This window comes from Symphodus melops (assembly GCF_947650265.1).
Source record: "Symphodus melops genome assembly, chromosome: 4".
Lineage (NCBI taxonomy): Eukaryota > Metazoa > Chordata > Actinopteri > Labriformes > Labridae > Symphodus > Symphodus melops.
In genome coordinates this window covers 12,075,409-12,100,795 of record NC_136694.1, presented here as the reverse complement: position 1 = coordinate 12,100,795, position 25,387 = coordinate 12,075,409, and the positions used below count along the sequence as shown (strand labels likewise).

The 25,387-nt window shown below is 38.2% G+C and overlaps 1 protein-coding gene across 1 annotated transcript in view; it reads left to right on the top strand.

Annotated features, from left to right (window-relative positions):
• slc2a9l2 (solute carrier family 2 member 9, like 2) overlaps positions 1-25,387 on the top strand; it is a 102,452-nt gene that overhangs the window by 62,574 nt on the left and 14,491 nt on the right. Inside the window, exon 13 of the mRNA XM_079341282.1 lies at positions 16,656-16,783. Within this exon, the coding sequence (XP_079197408.1) occupies positions 16,656-16,783 (128 nt within the window). The remainder of the gene's footprint in view (positions 1-16,655; positions 16,784-25,387) is intronic.

Genomic DNA, 25,387 nt, shown 5'->3' with positions numbered 1-25,387 from the left:
TGAAGTGCAGCCCTGTTGTCTGCTTTGGCTGTTCAGTATACACACCACAGACACTTGGCACAGTAGCCTTCATTTCTAAAGGTGTCGTTCTATCACAACTGATCATGTGTTATTACTGTGTACACATTTCACAGCTGAGAAATTGTAGTCATTAATCCTGGTGTCTCCCCTATCTTAAAATAAGATCACACTGTAGCCTAAAATAAAATAAAAAAACATGATAAACATTTCAACATATCATGCAAACACTTCAGCTTAACACCTCGATGTGTGTGTTGTTACTTTAATGGATTAGTTGTGTTACTGGGGGAAGCCTGTGTTCTTTTCCTCGCACATATTTCATAGTTGTTTTTTCAGGATATTTTTACCATCATAACACTTTGGTATGGTGCAAAACCATCTCTCCCCTTATTTCGTTTCCCCTGTCTGGTCTGTCAACCATGATGTGTTTCATTCAATGAACCATAGCAACAAAACAAAGTTGTGATGTCTAACAAAGTGAGCCTTTCTGTTTTCAGCAAGAGAGGGATCAAAGGGAGGATTGGAAAATAAATCCAAATGTTATGAAAATAACTTTTATGACTGAGCAGAGCTAAAGTACTTTAAAGGATATTGGAGCAAGCAGTGTCTGTTTGACTTTAATACATAGAAATGAAATGATATTTATAACTATACACTTTAAAGTCAGGTTTTCAGTTAGCTTTAGAGAGCCTGCCCTCTGTCTGAACTCAGGCATAAACATAACTGAAATGGGATGAACAAAATGTTGAAAGGAGGATATACAAGATATTCAAGATGGGATATATTGTCACTTCCATAAGATACTCTCGGCTGTTCTCCTCACATTCGGCACATGAGAGCAAGATAAACACATCCCTATTAAGAACCAGTGAAGCGCAGAGAAAAAATAGCACACTCAAACACTAATATCTTTAATTGCACAACCATTCAACGTTGTGTTTTACTTGCTGCTGCTGCTCTATCCAGATTTTAAAGTCAAAGGAAATTGAAAGTGTGCTGACTTTTCTGTTTTCTTGTAAGAGCAGGGTATAAAGAAAAGAATAATAAATATAAAATAGGAAAGAAAGTGCTGGTGCATTAAGTGAGTGTGATGGTGCCTGAAGCACTGCAATAACGCCTTAGCACCAGCCAAGAGGAAGCAAAGATATGTTTACAGGCTATACCGTCTGCGGGTGGCAGAGAGAGGATGGAGAGAGGCAGCACAGGGAGGGAGCCGCTGCAAATAGGTGCGCCACCATGATACAGTAGACTTCCCCTGTGTCGAATACATCTTGCGTCCCCTGTCTGAATCTATCTGTCCACATAGATCAGATGTGGTTCTTACTGTATGCCTTTAGTTTGTTTTAAATTGTGCATAAAATTGGTATCTCTTTGCTTTAGGTGGCTAACTTGTTATGTTGGAAAATGTGCAGGGTATGAGTCAGAGACTTTTCTTTCTGTACTTAAAGAATTATTCACCTGTTAAAACATGAATCTGTATTGAAATTGGGTCATATAAAGTGGAGATGTGAAATTGTTTTTTAGGTTGGTGCCTTCTTGACTGAGAAAAGGCAGAAACTGTCTTTTTGGCTGATTTGGATGAAAGAACTATTTACAGTCTGTTTAAAACACATACAGCCTTTTCCTTAACTGATTCTGAGATTTCAGAGGGCATTGGCATCTTAGAAATTTTTGGCAGTAAAGCCACTCTATGTCTGTGTCCACAGGCAAACAGTGACAGCACCGACACCACCAGTCAGCCCCAGCTTGAGCTGGCCCAGGTTTCTCGTTCTCAACACCGCTGACAGGCAGGTTCTGTGCCTCAGCTGATGCAGGCACAAGACCTGCCTGTCGACAGCAGCCGTCTCCTGTTTCATTAGAGATAGCAACAAGCATCTGATTTGAGCACAAGACCTTTAAAATCCACTTCTTCCATATCAGTTTAAAGTTGAAACACTGTTTTCACCATTGTCGGTTCTTCTCAGCTCTCTCCATTGAGCCTGTTCGCACAGCTGCCTAGCAAGATGACGGACGCTGCTTTTAGCGTGCATTCGGATTGTCCCTCCTCTCTACTTTCACTATCCACTTTCCCTTAACCCAGGGGAAAACATCACAGGGTTAAGGAAAGGTGTGAGGAGAATTTGTAAAGGACTCAGGAAAAGGCAATCGCGTTGTTTTGACTATCCGACCACATTTCCACCAGGTGAAGTAATAATAATGCAACGGTTAGTGATTAAAAATCTTTTCTCAGTGCCTTCTTACTGGTAAAATATAATCCTAATAACCACGAGGTTTGAATGAAAATATAAGGTAGGCTACATAAAATACCAGGATACCATCGAAAACTTTTTCGATGACGCAAAATCAGGTTTCTAATGATACAAAGCTTTATGCAAATGGGAGAAGTATCCCTTTAAGCGAGAATTAAGTAACATCTTCATTGAGGTCATTAGCAATATGGCCTCACAAAACTGAGATTATCGTCTCTTGCCAAATGAACAGTTTGACACTGACTACAACCTGTCTGGAAAATGGTTTTGGCATTATAATTTCCCTTCAGCATCATTGCCCTATCTTGATATTGAAATGTATTGAAATAAAGCAAGCCCTTTTTCATATTATTTCTGAGTTCAAATGTTAATGATATATTTTTACACCATGGGGAGAAGCTGTCTGAAATGACAGATGAAAGACTAACATAGAACAGCCACTATGGATACACATGGTAAACTAAGGGTGTATTCACACCAGAAAAGTCCTTTAGTCCGCTTTCTTTGGTTCGGACCAAATACAATGTTTCTTTTTTGGTTTGGTGCGGTTTGTTTTCACATTGCACTTTTCGCAAGAGGCCCAGAATTCATAAACAAAACCACGTGTGCAAAGATCGTTCAATCATTGGATAAAAAGGTTTAGGGCGGGGTAAAGTGGTAATCGCAAGATGAAAGTAAACAATCATGGAGAACTTGCGTGCTGCACTCGCTGTCCTGGTATTAAACATTTTAGCAACAATTTCATCCATTTAGTACAGGTACGAAAACATCTAATCATGTAAAAAATGTAGATCTATGTGTGGGCAATCAACCGGTGTTATGATGAATGTGGCCGAGGTTATAAATGAAGTCTGTGGTGCAGGGGAAATTAGGAGGATCAGACTGCTGCGGGGGGAAAGCGCCAGGAAAACTCAGCTGCAGCTTCTGTTCTGTTCATAGTGTCTGTATTTTAAATGTATTGGATAATAAAAGAACAGAGCGATGAAACACTAGTGAAAGTGTCTGAAAGATAGACTAAAGATTACCTCTGCGTCTTATATCAAAGTAAGCAATAGAAACAAACAAAAACACTGTGCTGCTAACCAAACAATTATTTCCCTTAATGCGTGAGGCAACGGGAGCCTGTTATGTCTGGTAAGAATACGATTTTTAGAGCTGGGTCGGACTGAGGTCTGGTTGCTTTCACACCTCAAACAAACGTACCAGGGTTTGTTTGGAAGCGAACCGAGACCACCTCTTCGACTGGGTCTCGGTCCGGCTGTTTGGTGCGCACCTGAGTTCGATGGTTTGTATTCACACCTACTTAAAAGGTCCGCACCAGGGTTTTAGTTCGTTTCAAGCGAACGAAACAAGTTAGGAATGAATACACCCAAAATATTCTTTATTGCTCAAATGTGAAGTGTTTCATTGAAGTATGTGTCATTGAAAGAATGAACAACAACTTCCCAGCTGAACTAGTGCCCCCACAAATCTGATACTGGAGAAACAAGAAAGTTAAACCCTGAACCACCATCCCACCAGGACTTGATGGATTCATGCTACATGTTTGAACCACAGAGGAGACTCCCTCTGTGCAGGACATAGACCTTAACCTTGAAGTTTGAAGGTGCTCAGTAGAATTGTTCTTCAAATCGTGGTGGTAGGATGTTTTTTTCTTTTTTAAATGAATATTAGGGAGCTTTGATGAGAAACAAATGAAATTAGAGCTGCTGTTTCACACAGTGATTGTTGTTGAGATGTTTAATCATCAGCAGATTCAAATGTTAAAATATAATTACACTGGGATCAGATATTCACCACAGAAGTTTGTTCCAGTATGTCATCTATTGTAATGACTCTGCAATGAGGTAAAAAATACATAATCAAACTATTTTTATTAGTGTTGGTATCCTCTGGCTGTGTATTTAAAACAATCAAGACATTTCATAGGTTACAGAAGCTTACAATAATTGTTATAAATCATTTTCTAATTACTGTCATTTTAGATCTTACATTTGCTTGTTTGCTATTTTGAGATTACAAAGCGTTTCCCCCTCAAATTAGGAGTTACTTAATTATCTTATCTGTCAAACAAGAGACCACTTTCTTTGGATAGAGATAATTCATCACAAGAAGAACTTTTTTCTTGTCTTTGAATTTTGTGCACTCACCTGTGAAATTGCAGCCAGTGAGTCTCTTTTAATGGACTGATCTTAATGTCACCTCTCTCACTTTGTTGGACTTTGATAGAAACACTGAGTCAATAATTAAAGAAAGGTCTCCCTAGATGTCGACATTTTCAGATAAGATCTGTTTCTAGTGTTAAGATAAAGATCTTTCAAACATTTGATCTCTTCTTGGTTATCTCGGGAAGTGGGAAGTCCCATCCAATATATTGAAATGAAATGAAATAGTACGAACCTCTGTTGTTGACTTTTAAGTTTAAAACTTTGTGAAGTGTTTCTGTTTTATTTTTTTTTCGCTGGAGAAGACGGCTATAGATTTTTTTTCTGAAGTGACTTTCACAGTATGCTGGAGCAGACGCTGTGGTGTTGTGCTGCTTTGATCGTGTGTACACCCAATCCTCCTGGGAGGAGAAAAGACCATATTGTGAGTAGAGACAGAGAGGAAGTAACAAAGTGCTGACGGACAGGCCATTGAGGAAGAGACAGAGACCTATCGAATAAGATGAATCACCTCTCACCTGGGAGAGTGGAAAATAAACCCACGTCGAGAAGCCGGCCTTCCTGTTGTGCGAGAGTTAGCGGGTAATGAGAGATAGCAGGGGTGAGATGTGAGCGCTTCATGACAGGAGTGGTCGCTTTTCAGGAGCAGCAAGCAAAATACACACAAGTGCTGAGAAGAGAGTCTCTGCGGAGTTAAACTCCAGCCAACGTGGGACCTAATGATGTGTGGCTGCAAGTATTAGAACAAGATTTAATTGGAGTAGCAAATAAATGGAGGGAGTGAAAGCTCATGCTAATAAACCTGAGCATTTATAAAAAGCTATTAATGTCTGGACCTGCTTTTTTGTCAATTTGTCATAAGATAACATTTGATATAAAGTGGGGCTATACAAATAAAGACTGATTGATTGACAACAGGTACATATTTTCCTTCGCACCTTGCTGCAGTAGGTCCTGTTTGTCCTTATTTGACCTCATCCCACATTAAATGAGGCCTCCAGATGAGCACTCTGGTTAGTTGTTATTCTCTCCATGACTTCCCCCCACAAATATGGCAGTACATCCAAAAGCTGATGTCTCCTGTGAGATAAACTTATGTAATATTCCCTCCATGTACACAAATCCCCGGGGGGCATTCACTAAAAAGGAAGAACAAGGATTGCATCAAATACACAACAAAACAGTGACATTGATCTCCTGCCAGGAGATTGTCCTGCTTGAGGAAACATTTATTTTCCTTGTGTTGCTAAACATTTTTCGATAGAAAAGGACGCTCGAGTAATTTCTCAAGTTGACACTTACTCTGCTATACCAAATGATGAAGGTTTTTCTTGTGATACATGTCTCATTCTGATGCAAAGGCAAAGGTGTTGTGGTGTTTTTGTCTTTGTGTCTTTATTATTTATGGGGTTGTGTTCCCCCTTGAAAGTGTTTTTGATATGCAATTGAGGCTTCCCAACTGATGTACTCTCCCCTTTCCTACGACAGTACAGGCAACAAGTGCAGCTCAGAAAATGAAAACCCATGAATTGTTCTAACATATTCACAAGAAAACACTTTGAAAACACTCTTAACATTGATAATGAGAAGGACACAAAGTCCCTTCGACAAGGCACTAAGGTTGTTTTTGGGTTCAGGTGGATATTTGGTGACCTTGTTTCAAACCTATTTCTCCCTGCAATTGGAGCCAAACCTCTGGATAAATTAAGCAAATAATGCCATATTTGTAGATTTTCTTTAAAAAAAAAAAAAAAAAAAAAGAATAGCACAGGTACTTAGACACACTTACCTAATAATCTCTTTTTTTCTGTAAACTTGTCAGCAATAGTAGCAGTTTTCATTGCCAGTAATCTAAGAGTTGCAAAGACAAACTGATGGAGCCCCCTCTAACCCCCACATACAATGCATTACAGTAATTCAGCTGAGTGGTAATAAAGGCGTGGATTACTGTCTCAAAGTGCTGCCTCGAAAGAATTAGCTTTATTTTGACCAGCTGCCTTAAATGGAATCCACACATCACATGTTACTGTAGTTTTAAAGTTCTTATAACTGTTGGTTTAAATTGTCCCTGATGTCAAGGGGTGCTGCGGCAGCCTTAGCACCCCTCGGCTAGCCAGGCTTGGTGCTGCTGCTGCTGCTGCTGCTGCTGCTGCTGCTGGTGTACCTGCAGTTGCCTACTGGCAGGGCCGTACCCATCATCAGTGTCACTCGGTTCTGGCTTCGGTATCCAATCCTGAACTCCATCATAACGCCAAGCACATAATCCGAAAATGAGCGCCACAAATGACTGCAATTTTGTGACCATAACGCCTGTTTTTCATCTGCTCAAAACAAACCCAGGTACGAAAGCTGACTCCATGTTTTTTCTTATTGTGGAAACGGTGAACTCAATGTCCTTTTAATTGTATTCAGTGCATCCAGCACAAACTCAACATTTAACCATCTTAATGACTGGCCCAATATCTTCTAAATGTGTGCCTTTTTGTGTTGACGAACATATGAAATCAAGATTTGACTTCTTCTAAAGCCATTATTAGACGATTTAATGGTTTTATTTTTTTTCATTTAATCTGCAATATGCTCTTTAGAGAATCTGTGTCAGCATTGATCTTTTTACTATAGTCTGCATCCTTGTATGTCCCTAGTTAACCTTGTTTCTAAACAAAAACCAACAGCTACCTTTTATTTATGTAACACCCAGAGGTGATTTTAGGCTTAAAATTTTAAGGGTGCTCAGTTCTGTAGTTCTATGTGTTTAATGCTCCCATTGAATGCTACAGTAATTAATACTTTACTATACAAAGTAAGCATGTTCAGTTAGAACTTTGGCAATCAGGAGAGGTTTTTTTGTTGTTGTTTTTTTGGGGGGGGGGCAAAAGTCACTTGCCCAAAGAGTAGTATATAAGAAATGTCTTTTAAAACATTGCAACTGGCCTGTAATTTTTAAATGGTGACCAAAAATGAAAGCAGCTTAGATTGCAACAATCATGAAAGAAGAAATACTGGAGGGATTAATTAGTTTACAAAGTAATGCAAAGTCTTAAAAGCATTTTAATAATATCATCATACTGTTGCCTCAATACATATTCCCTCTAGATCTACGATGAAGGATCTTTGGTCGGAACTGTCTTTCTCTCTGCCTGCAAGCTCCACGTGTTGAACTAAAGCCCTTGAAACAGTGTCCTTCTGACTGAATGCAGCCTTGGTCATATTGTAACTCTAAAGAACAGTTTCTTTCACGATCATGTTTGTGGCTAATAGACTCTGCTCTTCTTTTCCCAAAGCCCATAAGACCATCGGCTAGTAAAATACCCAATGATTGTCCCTCACAGATGACCATGTAATATTGTGCCTAATAGGGCTCACCGGTTTGTGTCAAGGCTCCTCTCCAGTGGGTCCTGCTGCTTCAGCATTGTCCTCTAGTTTCTATCTGTAATCTATACTGAAGGCAGAGTGAGCAAATGAGTACCTGGAGATCATGCTGCAGTGTTTTTTCTCCAGCCAGTGATTGTATGGGGTGGACAGAATATGAGTTTTTACTTTCCACAATCTGAGTGTCAGAGTGTGTCAGGTGTCAGAGAGGACATCATGTTAATGGAAAACAATAGTGTTCTTAGTCTATCAATTTGGTGTAGAGATTGTTTGTTCAATAAAAACATTATTTACAAGTGATCCACCACCTTAGTTCCAATGTTGGGCTTATTGAATACAGCTCGAGCTGCTTGGGTGGTTATCATTGGTGCCTCACAGCACAAAGGTTCCTGGTTCCGATCCCTGTTGGACAGGACCTCTCTGTGCGGAGTTTGCTTGTTTTTCCAGTGCATATTGGAATCTTCCCGGGTACTCCTGCTTCCTCCCACAGTCCAGAGACTATGGGGGGTGGATCCATTTTACATCTGTGCGCACCAGCCACTAAAACGCGTACCCTGCGTCTGCAAAGACCTCTGGGATCTGGCCAACGCCTGACACTACACCTACATTTTCCATAGACTTATAATGGCTACCGAGCAATGGGTAGAGTATATTTTGTATGTTTATGATTTTTAGTTTGTTTAGGATTTATTAAGGGGTAAAAAAAGGATGTTTTTTTGTTGTAGACCTAATTGAAACGCAACACATTGTGATTGTAAATAACAACAAAAATATCCCTTTAATTTAATTTACCCCTTAATAAATCCTAAACAAGCTAAAAATCACAAACAAAGAAATATACATGATGAGCCACGAAACTTCAGTTTAAATGGTCTTTTAGTCTCTTTTCAATCGGCCTTTGTTTTAGCCTGACTGTGTGTCGCAGGAGAAGATGCGAAAGGGAATCTGTATATTTTCACATTACATTACTCCATATTGCTTTTGGAACATATAACACAATATTAAACATTTACTTTGAGAAAACAAATGTTGAATATCATGTTTTTTTCTCTGGATAATCCTGAGAAGAGTGCAGATAGAGAGAGGAAGTAAAACTCTCTGGTGTAGCTGCATGTGAGGTGATGTTTCGCATGCACTCACATGAAGCTTACGAAGCTGCACGTGCGTACACGCCACACACGCCGAAGCGCCTGACAAATTGTTTGTTTTCTCGTGTTTACATGTCATGTAGACGGTGCTCGACAGTGAATCGCCTTTACGTTTATAAGCTTATATAAGTTTACTGCAAGTTAGGCAGGCCGGTACACATGTGATGGACTGGTGTGTATGAATTTAGAATGGATCCACACAAAGACATGCTTGTTATGTGAACTGGTGACACAAAATTGCCTGTAGGTGTGAATGTAAGTGTGGCTGGTTGTCTTTCTCTCAATGTCAGCCCTGATTGACTGGTGACCAGTCCAGGCTGCACCCTGCCTCTCCCTAATGATAGCTGGGATTGACTCCAGCCACTGATATCCTGAATGGTTTACGCGGTAGATAATGGATGGCTGAATACAGCTAAAACATGTGAAATACTAATGATCTTTTTTCTGTTTGTTGATTATACATTTTGGATGATTACTATGGGCTTTTTATTGTAAAACATCTATTAAAAAAACAGCTTTAAAACTGACTCATACCTTAATTCAAAGTACCTTTTTTTGATACGTCCTTGCACGTCTATTCTCACACAACCGGAAGTCGTGTAGTCCCACCATTTTAGGGATGCTCAAATACCTACATATTAAAAATGACTGCAGTGTTATTTTAAATGCAGTAACTTAGTTAGTGACTCATTTACTTTTAATATTAGTCCCTAGAAACTCTTTTTTTCATACGTGCCCAACTTTTTTAGATACTAAAAACAACAACACGTGTTATGTATAATTAAACAGGACAACATTAGAAGAAACCTGATGTGTTACATTTAAGTAGAACTCATTAAAATCACTGACATGTTTATATAGCCAACACGAAAACTGATAACACCCATCCGTTACCGTGATAAACATCTTTACTTTGACAGTAGAGAGTGATGATTGGACAATCATTTATCTACCAGTCTTTATTCATTGCTTCAGATCGTTACAGCTTTGCAACATTTATTTGTGTGAGAGTGATTCATCATTCTGTTTACATACAGAGCTGCTCCAGTAGATGCTGATCTTTTATAATGACATTTTTTATCTGCTGAAATCAAGTCGGGTGTGATCAGAAACACCCTCATATTTTGCTCAGGTTGCTTGGTTGACATCAAGGCCTGTCATCGTAGTTACTCACAGTTTATGTGCTCCGCTCTTGCCATAGTCAGTGTGCATACTTTGTCACATCAAAATGAAAAGTGACTACTCTTCTGTTTTTTTTTTTTTATCTCAGCAGGTGGTCTGTGCTATAAACACCAACGTTTGAATCACACAGTCAGGTTTTTGTTTTCTATTTCACATCTCAATTTAAAAGTGCATCACTTCATCACATAGATGGTTAAGAAACCATCTGTTCTTCTTCAAAGTTTTTTTCAGCTTTCATTCTGAAATTCCAAAATCCCATGTATGTTGCTGCAGTTTTTCCATTGCTGGTGTGTGCCAGCAAGCAAACACAGGCTGTGTTTATCTGGCTCATGTGCCACACAGATGTATCCTGTGAGGCAATTGGAGGGCATGAGTAAGAGGGCTTAATTCTACAAATGTGACATGATTATTCTTTACATAATTAGTCTTTACTGTTGGTGTGTCTGTGGACAGTGGAGCAAACCATGTGAGTCACAACAAGGGTAAAGGTAGTGCTGTGAGAAGATCCTGTTAGATTAAGGGATAATGCATACCGTATGAACCTTGCAAAATATGCTATTTAAATACAGATAGCATGATTAACAGTTTTGTTTTGGACAATTTTAAGGGTATTTGAAACATATTTTATAGACCTACATATCTCCCAGCCATGATGGAGGATTACTGGAGCACTGATAAACTATTCGGTAGAGCTGGTTAAATCCCCTATCAGAACCTATTGTGAGTGAAAAAAGGAGAGTGGCCTCTGGTGCTGCCTTCTCACTGCTGTCCTGTCATCTGTGGCTCTCAGCCTGGGGCACAACAGATCAAGGCTCTGACACTAGCTGAGTGGGACCAACCTCCTGTGTAAATGTGACGTCTTCGAAGGTCAGGCTGAAACAGAAGGCAGTGTACTAGTGTTTGAAAAACACTTTTATTATAGTCTGATCCATTTGAGTCATATTAGCATCCACTTATAAACGTATCTTGATATGTGGCTGATCTTCTTCAAATCTGTTGTTTTTAGCAGTTATCTGTTTTTTAAACATTAAATATAAATGCAATCTAATCATTTTCTAGTTTTCAATCTCCAGAGAATAATTGAATCTCTTACAGTATACTGTATATCATATCAGGAGTGAGGACTTTTTAGCTGGAACTGAAATGAATGCAAATGCCTCTATATGAGCTACAAGAGCAAAGTGGACAAAAAGCAACAAGACTGATTATTACTTCAAAGTTATTTTATTTGCCTCTCACCACTGCCATGGGGCAGATCTTCAGGCTTTGAGCAGAGTAAACTATCCATTTAAAGGATGTTCTCGGTCTGCTTGTGTCAGTGAGCTGCGGTGGAGTTTAGCTGGAAGGAAACCAGCTTATCTTCATCTCACATGATTCAGTACATGCTGTCTCCTCTAAGGCCCTCCACAAACAAAATATGCTAGCCAAATAACATACGAGACCTAATTAGCACAGTCCCTGGGCTTAGCATTTCCCTCTCAGTGTGAAGTTATGACAAAATAAATTTGGCTTGACATGGAACACGCTGTGGCAACAATTGCCCCCAATTAGACCCTTCAACCCTATAGAGATGTAGCAGCTAAAATTAGTTTATTGCACCATGCACACTTTATGATAATGTGAAATGTGATGAATAACGTTAAAATAGATTTCAAAAGTTATAAGAGGTCAGATTTAACCTATGTTCACAAAAAAATACAAATGTAAATAGTTGGGTATTTCTTAAAACATCAAGTCATTCCATGTTGGGTGTAATCACAACATGTTTAGTAGCAAGTTCTTCATTGGACTATTAACAATAAAGTTCGAAAATTCGAAATCTGAACTTTAAGTCTTTCATTACTAACTGCAGTCTAACAGAGGAGTTACTGCCAGAGGCGTTTAATGTAGTCAGACATTAGTGGATTGTTTCTGAGATTGTGTTTCATCCAACCATTTTCTCTTTTTACATGTATCTCCATCTTGCACATATGCTCGAAGAGAACAGGGGCCTGATTACACTCCTAACTGGATTATTTAGAAAAACAACAAAAGTAACTCAAAAGAAGTGCAACGCAACACAACTCAACACTTTTTTTTTCCCTTTTTGTCGCTCAGACAAGACAAGGGAGAGGGACGAGGAAGGTGGGGGGGGCTACAATGCATTAGCATTCACTTCTCTCACTCAACAGAGGGTGTTAGCTTGTTTTACAAAGTGGCTATGGATGTTCATTAATAATATCGATATTTGTGATAAAATAATGATCTTTGTCTTGTGTTAACACCAGTTAGTAACTTTGTTCGTGATTTGAGTCATCAGCTTGTCAATACAAAGTACCATACTTTCATTTTCCAACCCTAAATTTAAAGGACTTTGTCTTACTGTTTGAAATTGACACACAAAATAATTATATATTTGACAGTTGAAGTCTGGACAGCAAGAGTTGATGTAATGCACCTTTGTCGACACATCTAATTAAAATGAGGTCTTGACATGGAAAATCTTGACACAGACCATGTTGTGGTAGGTTGAAGGTTTATGTGCAACAGCAAGAGGACAAAACTAACTCAGTGAACAGGTAGCAGAGCTAATGCTTGAATAACAATGTTATGCCTGCTGTTGTATGGCAGCAGGAACACAAACAGATTACATTTCATGAAGAAAAAAAATGAATGTTGAGCTCAGCTACAGAAACATCATGGGAAGCTGCAGGATGGTGAGCAGGAGTAACCAGGCTCAATCTGTGCTCCCTGTCATTACTTAAATTCACGAGTTTAGTGTTTGGTGAAAGAAAGAGCTCGTTAAAACGGCGATTCACCATTTGAAGAATGACCAAAAACCTTAGTTCCAACATTAATCATCCTTAGTGACCATGCCCTCTACTCTCAGGGAACCAGTCTGCATATGTCATCACTGAAAAATCATTTAGTTGAACTGTTCTGTCAGGTGATCAGTCTTTAAAATCCACATGAGGGCAGTGCACTTTTTACCAGTTCAGTGCATGCATAAGCAGTCTCCTGCAGGCAGTACTAATCAGTAAGTCACATTTGTTTAACAACAAAGCCTTTTAATCAAACGATGAGACGGTTTATTATCACAAGCAATTAAATTTAGGGGAAGCTGAGGGCTCCACTGAGCCTTTCTATAGTCAGTCCAGTAATGGGAATCCTCCTGTGGTATTTAGCTCTTTAATGGCCTTCTCAGAGGAAATTGTGTGGCAACAAATAACCTAATTTTAGGATTAAATGGAACATTACCAAAAAATTTAGCGATAGGCAGGGTGCAATTCTGAAACCTTCTGGGTATGTTTTGTGCATTTTTTAGATTAAAACATAAACACTTTCTAGAGCCATGTCGTCAGTACAGCATATGTTGTTACCCATGTAATAAGGTTACAAAAACAGGCCAAACCAGGATTAATAGGGGGAAGCACTCTCCAGAAAAAGTTGTTATCTTGTCATGGGGAAAAACTACCAAGAGTTGACCTATTTCGTCTTAAGATTTTTCTCACATTTGTCAAACAAAGTTCCTGCTATAAGAACAGCCTATGTTGGTTTCATGATGTGTTCTTCAATAGGGGAATTGTTCGCGCCTTCTTAAATTGATAAATGCCAGGTCCTCGTGAACTTGAAGCTCATGTTTTTTTCCAAATTAGCACAGATAATCGTACTTTTCATGCCTATTCAAGGGCATGAGACTGCAGAGACGTGTGTACACTTCACACCAAGTGGCAACCTCCAGTATTGAAAAATTGAAACCAATGCAGATGTGCAAAACCTGCAGACCTGCAGTTTGGCAGCTTAAGGTTGGTTACTGAAGCCCTTCATGTTTTTGCAGCAGAAATGGTTCAAAAAACAAAATCAAACTGATTATCTTATGTCTCTCTTAGCGCACACTGTATGGTGGGTGATCTTTTGAAAATAATTATCCATTGGGCTGGCCTGACAGACGGGCAGATGTGGTGTTGCTGTTTGGCAGGAGGCTTAAAACCTGCCTCAGCTCCAGCTGTTTCCGTGTAATTAGGATGACTTCAAGTTAGGTTGAGACAGCATTTCCATCCTGGCAACCACCATCAACTGGCTTCCAAAGCCAGTTGATGGTGGGATGTAGTTTTGCTGTAAATGAAATCAAACAGGCTGATAACAGAATATTGATATGGTCAGTAATGGATATAAAAAAGAAACCACAAACAGATACATCAGACTATATCACTAGTTCAGACAGCCCTGTCATCAGAAATGATGTCGGCCTTCCTCATACTGTGATCAGACCAGATAAGTTTAACTTGTTATACCTGGGAAACAATAACTGGAAACAGGCGAGAGATACTGGCTAAATCTCATATTTCTTTAAAACGAATCCAACCTGACATTTATTCTGAAAGCTGACACGAAAAAAAAACAGTAATGGAACATCAGATACATTTGTCTAGGGTTTCTTTTTAAAAGCGGCTGCTGAAAGAGGTCCATTATGTCAAGCTGGGGAAAAAAATGAATAGTGATAACACTTAACTCACAATTTAATTAGTTGAGAGTTTCTTGGCCGTGAATCCTACTTTCAGTCACCCTTTCAAAGGCAGCAGCAACCTGAACCTCTTCTCCCGCCATCTTTCCTCACAAGTCACTGCTAAGGAGGAGGATCTTAAAGCAACTTGAAACATTTTCAACAGTTGCATCAGTGTTTGAGTGGGCTGAGGAAATGTGTTATTGTATTTAGATTACAAAAGTAGCTCATGTTTGTGGTTTAGTGGTATGTGACTCATTCTCATCTTATGTATTATGGGGATCATATTTATTCTTTGCATAAAGGTCTTAAGAGAATACAAACCTTTATTATTACAATAAATTGTTTTTCTTTTGTGCAAAGTTTATGATTCCAACTTAGAGATTACTTTAACGAAGACAGACAGCTCGCACACCGCAGGGCTCCAATACTCCACACATTGATTTCACTTGCTCTGTAGTGTGTGAGCTGTCTCTCTTTGTTTTTTTTTTTTTTTTTTTTTGCTTGACTCTGCACCTGCCCTATTTGGGTTTGGATGTTCATGTTTTATCAATTGTTGTACACCTTAAGGGTTTGCAATATCTTAAAAAGTGTTGCACATTTTCAGCGTGGAAACCTCCCACTGAGGTAAAAACACACAAAAAAAAACCAACACAACAAATAAATACTCAAAGACTAAGCTGAAAGCTAAAGTTGTTGTCAGTGTGTTAAATAAATGGATCAAAAACCTCATGTCCACTGTCCTCGCTAAACTCAAATCTCTGTCAATTTAAGGCAGCTTAACTTGGTTCGAAAAGTGAACCTCGTTGAGATTCAGAGACACTTTTGGCTGAAATTTAAATGTTCAGAAAATCATGAAAATATTGTTTCTACTGAACTCTGAATGTTTTCCTTGGCTAATTAATTTAAAGTTTAAAAGGTATGAGCTTGTTATTTTTACATACTTATTCTGAGAAAAAAAGAGATAATTAAACAGTTATTAAACTGAAAAAAAACCCATAATGTTACAGATTTAGAGTTATTTAGAGTTAGTTAAAATGGAGCTATTTATTGTTTTTTATCAACTGAACAAGATTAATTCTCCAGCATTTCTCCCATTAGTTTTGCTCCTAAACAAAGGCTTAAATGTTTGAATTGACCCCTGTTTTCTCTATTGCAGCGATCTGTCAGGTTGAATTACTGCCTTTCACATTTAAACTCAGTGGGCCATGTATTATTTATTTTCAACAATTCCACTCCTTTAGTTTGATGTCATCACCCACCAAAGCATCCAAATGTCAACATCTGCTCTCAGAGGTTTGGACATGTTGGTTGCACATCCTGCTCGCGGAACAGCCAGAGGAGCTCCTGAACTGCACCAACAGCAAACCTTTAAAACATTAAGGTTTATAACATTATTGTATTATTAGCTTTTATTAAAACACAAGGTAATGACTTTATTCCCAAATCATATATTTTTTTTATCAATTATTTTGTATCTGTTCCAAAGTTATCAGCTCAGATTTAACACTTAAGGCTTGTGGCAATTTAAGTTCAAGTTTAGTTTTCTACATAAGATATTTTAACATGAATCTTTATATTTCTAGAGTACACTAGAGTATATATATATATATATATATACCATATACCATATATATATATATATGGTCACCAGAAGTCTGTTTTCCTAAGAGTCGGCCTTATATGGATATATCCAGGATTTCAATTCGGTCCAATAAATTGCTGATTGTATCCTCAAAGTGTCTGTACAATGGTAATATGAGAGTTTTCTGATAAGGGATTATGGGTTTGGGGCCAGGGAGTAAGAGGGGATGGTATATGGTATTAGAGTCTGTGCCAACCAATGATGGTCATGGGGGAACAAACTAATAAGAGAGTAGTAAGAGAGTAAAAAACTGAGGTATCATACGCCTTTCCTTTTCAAACAATAAAAAGTCTTTTTTTGGTACGGCTTGTTAGTACAGACTGATGTTCAAAGTGAAGTTCTGTTTTTGTGGTTTCTGTCACTAATTGTCCTCTCCTTTTGCTCTGTCAGGTGGCATCCCCTTTGTCCTGACTGGGGAGCTGTTTGAACAGTCTTATCGACCCGCCGCCTTCATGATTGCTGGCACCGTAAACTGGCTGTCCAACTTCGCTGTGGGCCTCCTCTTCCCATTCATTCAAGTGAGTTAAAATGTCTTAAATGTGTTTGTGTGCACTTTGTATCAGATTCGGGGGGCAGGTTTTAGAGTTCAGTCAGCTCAGGGCAACAGCATCAGCAGATATGCTTCAGATAAACAAAGGGCTCACTGAGATAAGTCATCGGCTGACTGTCAGAGAAACCAAGCTAGCACCAGCTGTGTATGTCTCTTTAACCTTAGGTGTCTATTAGTGTGTCACTGGTAATTAACGCCTGCTGTGACCGCCTGGTATTTAAAGTTTGTAACAGATTTGTTTTGGCTCATTAGTCAAGAGACCTGTTTTCTGACACTTTCAGTCCTTTCACATAGCATTACCTTACATTTATGCAACCAGGTGTATATTTGCTTCTGGTAGGGTCACTGATCTTTTCCAATTTACAAGCTTTTCCAAATAAGGCTTTAAATTAATGATCAAAGAGTCCCTGACTCAGCGTGCACTGTTATGTTCCTTTTTTTTTATCAAGAGGAATATCTGTATGAGATGATGCAGACAAGTTGTAACAGATTTGCTCTGCTGGAACACATTGAGATGATAATGGAAAAATTCAACTGCTGACTTATGCAGTGCAGCTTGCTTCATGCTGCTCTGCTCCTCTCAGTTCCAGTGCAGGGTGCTTTAAGGTCAGACCTGCCTGCCGAGACATGAAATTAAATAAATATATAATCCAGCCTATAAACCAGTGTTATCAAAACCTTGATTAAAAGAGCAATGAGGAACAGCCACGAAGCCACCAAGGCTGCTCCACCATGAATCTAAAAAATATATCAGCAAGGACTGCTGGCACAATTTTTATTTCTCTGGACGGTTTGACGTTCAAAGCTCATCATTTGCCGATATTGGCAATAAAACAAGGCTGGGAATGACGTCCCTCCAGTTGGAAGTCGGATTATCAATACGGACAGCTCCAGTAGTACCTTTGTATTGTTTGCTGATACTAGACGATAACCTCATAGTACGACACAGTTTGTATGCAAAAATAAACCAACATGTCCGCGGTGTTATCAAAAACTAACACGATACAATCGAGGTGATTGATTTAATCACACTAAAAAAGGACTATGCAGCTAAAAAAAACACATTAGGGTTTACAACAATACAATGACTTTGTTTTGATGTGTGTTCGTGTCACACAATGAACATAGAAGATCATTTTAGGCTAAAGGAAAACAGTTGTTATAACGAAGGAGAAATCCACTTGGAGGATGATACTTGTTTTTTTTAAGGAATGGAGAATAATAACACTGAATAAGAACAGCCTATTAGTGCCAGAAAATGAACAACTTTTCATAGAAACTGCATGGTCCACATTCATCTTTTGAAGCCTGACTGTTGCTGCATGGGGCTCCACATTACTGCCTCTTCTTATTTTTATCTCCCCCATTTACACCCCCCCCCCCCCCCCCCTGTAATTTCCCTTCTGTATTTGGTTTTATTTTTCTCCTTTCTTCACTCCAGCTTCCATTCAGTTCTTCCTACCTTTTTAAGTTCAGTGTTTATCCCTTTACATTGAATTAACTGAAGTACCCTCCTGGAGTACATTGCGTTCTTTTTAAACTATAACAGGGATTCGCATTAGACAACATTTATACTAATGCAGTGGGCACAAGTCTTTTCTTTTTAGTGTGTCTCCTAAAAAATGTGAGCAGGCGAGTCATTCATGCGCAGTGTCTGAAACCTCCAGTTTACTGAAATATGCTCTATAAATTGGTGGTGGGAGAGTTTTTCATTGACAGCTGCATGATAAGCAGTGAGATGAACCCTCAAATTAGATATATTACCTTGCTGGTGCATAGAATGCATATATACTCATATAATATACCTCCTTTTCCCTTTTGTATTGATTGAATCTGAAATATTTTTGATCAGCTACATTGTTTAGTTTCCTCATTAAAATCAATATCATTACTGAAGGTGTACAAACTTAGTGCATAAAATAACACAATTAACTTTTGTTCTCATTGCAATTATTACTGTTCGATAGAGACATTGAAGTGTTTAACAAGAAGGGATAGGCCTCATGGAACAATGTGAACATATTGATTACAGTTGTGTTTTGTGATTCCCTGTTTTTGACTGTTCTATAACACAATAGTGCAATGCTGTGCTCACACAGTCAAACTTATTTGTTATATTAGGAGTAAAATATGTGACGTTGTGTTCTTAAAAAAATCCTACATTTCAATTGCAAGTAGCTTCTGCTAACAATACCATGATTCAATCTGTGACATTTCAGAGATGTGAAACCTAACCACTGTCTGACCATGTATGTAGCTGTAATAGGCCAGTTTTCTCTCTCTGCATTTGCACAAGCAAGGTGACTAATCTGAAGCAGTAGCTAAAACGGTTCCTCAAAACAGGGTTCTAGGCACTAAAAGAGTTCATAGTTACAGCAGTACCGAACCAATTAAAAACAGTAAGGGTTCCAACAAGAACTAAAAAAAATATATCCTGTGGTCCTTATGCTGTTAGAGAAGGGAATATTTAAACTTTTAAATATCAAGTCCTTATGTTTTGTTATGCAGAGAAGGGATTGTAGACAATGATACACAGGAGGGCAGGCAGGCAGCAAAATCACAGCATAAGCCACTACATACTATAATTCTGTCTTTTAGACATTAGTCTTGGTGTTTTTTGCTGGGGCCAATGAGGCGTTATAATACTGCAGAGATGATCCACATTTAATCATTCTGTAACCGGGGAACCCCAGGGAATTAGCAAGAATTACTTCTGATGTTGATTTCATAAAGCTGCTTATTTCATTAAATGGATTAAATTGTTCTCTCATCAAGTTAAATCATCAGAAGAGGAGCCTGCTACCTCCTCGCTCAGGCCAAAAAGGTGAAACTACAGGATAAATACATCGGAAATGAATACAAAAATCAACACATTTTAAATGATGCACATGCTCCTTCAAATAATCTACAACCAATTAAAAGTGATGAGAAATTTATTTGATTGAGCTCCAGTATGATTATCTTGGACTAAACTGGCTTTAAAGGGCAAATGCAAGTCTTTCCACAGCTAACACCAAGGAAAGATATATATTTTTAAACAGATGAGTTGCCGTGGCGTTTATTCATAACATCTTGGAAACTGTATCTATTAAAATATTTTAAATGGATAAAATGACGTACAAATATTGCCACACACTTAAAGTAGCCTACAGAGTAATTAGGGGTCTGCTTTTGTTTAAACTATTCTATTCCTTTGTGGATCCAGTGTCTATTGTAGATAAGGACAGCTCACGTGTGGCTGCACTCCCTGGCCAACTTTACAACCCAGACAGAAAAACCCTTAAGAGATTAAATACTTTGGAGTCTGGGAGTGACATTTTCTGAAATATCAGCCTCTTTAATAGGCCTGTAATGTTTCTGTGCCCTGAGTAGAATAGGATCTGTTGCACAAGAGGACTTCCCTCCGTTTACACCAGCTGCCAAACCAATATCCTCAACAAAACCACAGGCAAAGGCTCCGACAAGAAATAAATTCAGTCTTACTAGGGCTACACAACGAACTGTGGGAGTAAAGCAAACACATTAGACCTTAAATATGTAATTTATATTCCCCTTCATGTGGATATCACCAGCTTTATTGAGATGCAGATGCAAGCGGGTCTCATTACCACTGCGCGAAAGCAGCTCTGTAACTGAGTGGCCAAGGCCAACAAAATCTGAATCAGAAATACTTACCAGGGGAAAATTTGGTTGTTACCATTGTTCTAAGACACAGTACAGAAGTAGGAATTTTACAAGTAATTTATTGTAAAAATAAAATGGAATAAAGATGATAAAATAAGCAGTAAATAAGTACTAAGCAATAAGCAAGAAGTACCAGGTAGAACTGGAATAAAAAGCTATGAACAAAGGCAGTGTGTTAAAGACAGAACATAAAACAATGTTTACAGTTGCTAGTATTTACAATGGGTTATCAGTTTGGATATTGCAAGTTGTATTAATAGTGTTAAATATGAACAAAAGTTGTATGGCCAGTTTAAAGACAGATTGCACGATTGAACAAGTTGCAACACCAGGAGAAATGCCATCTTCAGCACCATTTTTAACTTCATGAAAAGATCGCTGAGTTAGAGTTTTCAACACCAAGGTTAACTCTGAAAAGAAAAAAATGCTGCTCACTACTCTTGCTTGGCAGGACCAATTAAATGGGAAAATTCCAACATTTCGGTCCCTCTGAACCTTTGTTAAGTGTGATAAAAATTGGGACTCTAATGTTGTCCAGAACATATAGCTGCACAAGACATGGTGCAAACCCTTATTGAGGACTATGTGGGAACTGAAAAACCAAAAGAACCCCAGATAGACCTTGGGGAACACATGTTGAAAAAGCCTTTTCTTTATCTGTTATCTCCTGACGGAGGAACATAACACTAATTTGAAGGCTGAATACTTACTATAAGAAAACAATGATGCCACACACTTCTTCTACTCTGAAATGTTTATATTCATTTGAAAGGGATCGCATTTTTGGGGATATGGCAAACAAAATAGGCTCCTTAAATCAGACTTCTGAGCTGTTATAACTCACAGTGACCTGAAAATTCCCAAAGATGATGAAGTCAGATAAGGTAAAAAAAAAATTTAAAAAAAAAGCACACATCAAAATAGCACTTGATGAGGTTTTCTGCCTCCTCACTGTCACTCTAATGAAATGTATGTTTTTCCTTAAAACTGTGCTAATCTCATACTGTGTACTGTTTAGTTTTCACTTCATGTATATGAAGTTGATTTCATTACTTCTTTTTACCAAAGTTAACAGACTGACATCAGGTTTGCCACATTTCTGCAGATTGATATGATAACAGACGAGCCCTCGAGAGTCTCTGATCAGAGCTGCATCTGTTCAGGTCTCTTTTTTTGTGCAGCAGTCTGCTACAGAAACCAGCAGGTATTTAATTCAGAAATAGTTTGTTAAGAGTAGAAAATTAATATCCTGGCATTCCACTTTGTGCACCGACTGGATTATGTTGTTCCCATCATGCCTGTGGGTGGCCCGGCAGCTTCCTGATTTAGCCCCTCACTCCAAGGCTAGAAGGTTAACCATCGAATGAGGATGTTAAATTCTGCTGTGTGCCTTCAATACAAACTGTGTCCCATTGGCATTGGTTTTTGGGGGGTATCAGGCTGAGAGGGTAAGATATACAGCAGTGTGGGCAGTCAAGGTTTATTTAAAAAATAAAAAAAACATATCCACAGTGGCACTGCAAGTACATTATCTCTGCCAAACCTGGCTGACAGCTTCCAGGTTCAGAGGCTTTGCTCAGGACATGAGGTCTGCCTCTGTGTGTGACTCTTGGGAGCCAAGCTGTGTGCAGTGACATAAAATGTGTGTGCTCTCCCACAAAACCAGTGTGCAAGCTCTACATGGAGAGTAAAGTAAGGGGGATGAATGGATTTATTATTTGTTTTCTTTCTGCAAGTCTTGGAAAGGTTAAATCAGATTTAAATATTTTGACAAGAAAAACGTTGCAAATCTGGATGGAAGTCTAACTGGAAGAATGCAATTTGCAGCCCAATCACGCCATCACTGGTGTCATTGTTTGCCTTTTAAATTACTTGGAGGCAGTAGGGTGCATAATAAACAGCTCTTTGTACGTTCCATAATTAGATGTGGAAAGTGACCTGCAGTATCTGTTCATAAAGTGGATATATGACATTTGATTGCGAGACAAGTTTAAAAAACATCTTCAAAAACAATCTAAATCTTTAAGAACACTGATATCACCACCAACAGTTCTAAAATATTGCTAGCCCCCCCTCAACAAGATCAAGATCCAACATTCACTTTAATGTGACTGGTTTCACTGCAGCTGTGTGGTAGACTTCAGTTTTCTAAAGTGTTGCAGGTGTCTGGATTTATTGCAAAGAAAGTGCACGCCAAATAAACACACTGGAGCTGGATTTTCCCAGGAAGTGCCATCCATAGAACTGGATGCAGAGCTCCCATTTGTTTCACAATCATTGAGTGAAAACCATTTCTCACCATTACTCCCAAATGACAAAATATTCCTGAGGAGAGATTTTGTTTTTGTTAATAATTATGTACTTTTTGGCCAAAATGTGCAACATCTCTTCCCACAACTTGCAGTTTAATGCCACTGTCACAGTGTTATTCAGTTGCAAAATCAATACAAATAAATATTTAAAAGCTGCTGCTTGTAATAAATACAGTATAGTGCACAATGGTGAAGAAATAATTGGGAGTTTTAGGTGAAAGGACAAACATGTTACTATGTATTAAACAGGAAGCAGAGCATGTACGAAGAGGTGAACAATTCATTATAAATATAAAAACTTCTGCTACTTGTTATAAATACTGATTATATTTAGAGTTAATGTTTTATATAAATTGTTATAAACACAAATGCATGCAAGTGCAATTCAAACAAATCATCTTGCTGTCACATGGAAAACACCACAATATTTATTTAATTTAAATGAATTTCATAGAATGGAAAACAAAGAAGTCAAGAAACGGGCATGAGGCTGGACTTCATGAAAGGGAAACCTTTCTATGTAAAGCTTACATTGTCATCAGAGGACATAGCATAATGAAGTTCATGACAAAAAATGTTGCAGAATTTTTAAAGGCCTCTGTGTCACCAATATAGGGAAGCCCACGTGATTGGTAGGAAATGTTGTTACACAATATGGAAAAAAGTACTCGCAAATTAAAGGTCACTGTTAACACTGTATTTACACAACAACAAAAAAATGATGTGTTGAATGATAATAAAGAATCATAAAAATATAAGAATACATTGTATTTATATTTTAACATAAATGCCCTTTCTTTATAAAAAAATATTTAAAAAACCTTATTTTAAATAAAGAGCCACTGAAAAATCATTACAAGAGAGCAGCATTAGTCACTGTTACATTGCAGTTAAAGACAGAAAAATATCAGATATAAATACAATACAGCTATAGCTTTCTCATCTTTTTTGAACACCTTATTTGAACAATTACAAGAACCATCACACGAAAAATCACAAAAACTATCATATGAACCATCACAAGAACCATCATAAGAACCATTATATGAACCATCATATGAACCACTATATGAACCATCATAAGAACCGTTATATGAACCATCATATGAACCACTATATGAACCATCATAAGAACCGTTATATGAACCATCATATGAACCACTATATGAACCATCATAAGAACCGTTATATGAACCATCACAAGAACCATCACAAGAACCATCATATAAACCATCATAAGAACCATCATATGAACCATCATAAGAACCATCATATAAACCATCATAAGAACCATTATATGAACTATCACAAGACCCATTATATGAACCATCATAAGATTCATTGTAAGAACCATAACAAGAACATCACATGAACCATCATAAGAGCCCAGGCAACAGAAGAACCAACGATTAGACTGAGAGGACCAGAGATTTAGAATCCTTTTTAATAAAGATCAATAAAAGGAGCTAAAAGTGCAATACACCCACTTTACACAGTGCCTATAAAGGGTTTAGACTCCTTTTTCTATTCGTGCAAATGCAAAGCAAGGGTGTGATTATTGAAAAACCGCCAAAAGGAATGATCTGGACTGCAGTTGAAATGAGCTGGAAATGAGGCTTATTATGAGCAGAAAAAAAGGAGCTTAATCAAGAGAGGGGGAAAACAGCTTGTACCATTACTTGTAAACATGAATGACTGATTGCAATTCTCTTTGACTGTACTTTTATAATCTTTTATAGATCTCTTTTAGCTGTGCACGTCTAATCTTTTCATCCATCTCCATCAATGGAAAACGAATGCTTTTAACCTGTGAAGATAATCAATGACATCGAGATCAAATGGACTTTCCATTTATTTCTAAGCCAACCTTGACGGAATACCTCAGCTGTATATTTTCCATAAAAAGAAGGTACCAAAGGCAAAGCAAGGATATAGTTTGTTATTGAACTGCAATTCAATCTGAAATTTTCAGCTTAAATTAATTATATACTACAAAACTGGCTCTCCATTTTTCTTCCTTTATGCCACCTTTCTTCAACATGACATGTCCTCAACCTTTCTGTTGCTCTGTAGTGCAGTTTCAGTTTGTATTTTTCTTTCTTTCTTTCTTTCTTTCTTTCTTTCTTTCTTTCTTTCTTTCTTTCTTTCTTCCTCTGTCTCTCTCTCTCTCTCTCTCTCTCTCTCTCTCTCTCTCTCTCTCTCTCTCTCTCTCTCACTCACTCACTCACACACTCCCGCTCACTCAGTCATTCATTTGCACTGTTTGTGCAATCAGTCAACATATATATATAAATTTTTTTTTTTTTAAAGATTTATTTTTGGCTTTTTGCCTTTATTGATAGAGAAGAAAGTGGATAGAGCCGGAAATGAGGGAGAGAGGGGGAGAGACATGCGGGAAAGGAGCCACAGGCCGGACGCGAACCCAGGACGCCTGCGCGAGGAGCATAGCCTCACTACATGAGACGCGCTGCCACTGCCCCACCAGCGCCCCCTAATCAACATATTTTTAAGAGATAAGAGACCGTCTTTTTCAGGTTTAGGTGCATGTTTTTGTTTAAGTTATAGAAAAATCTGGG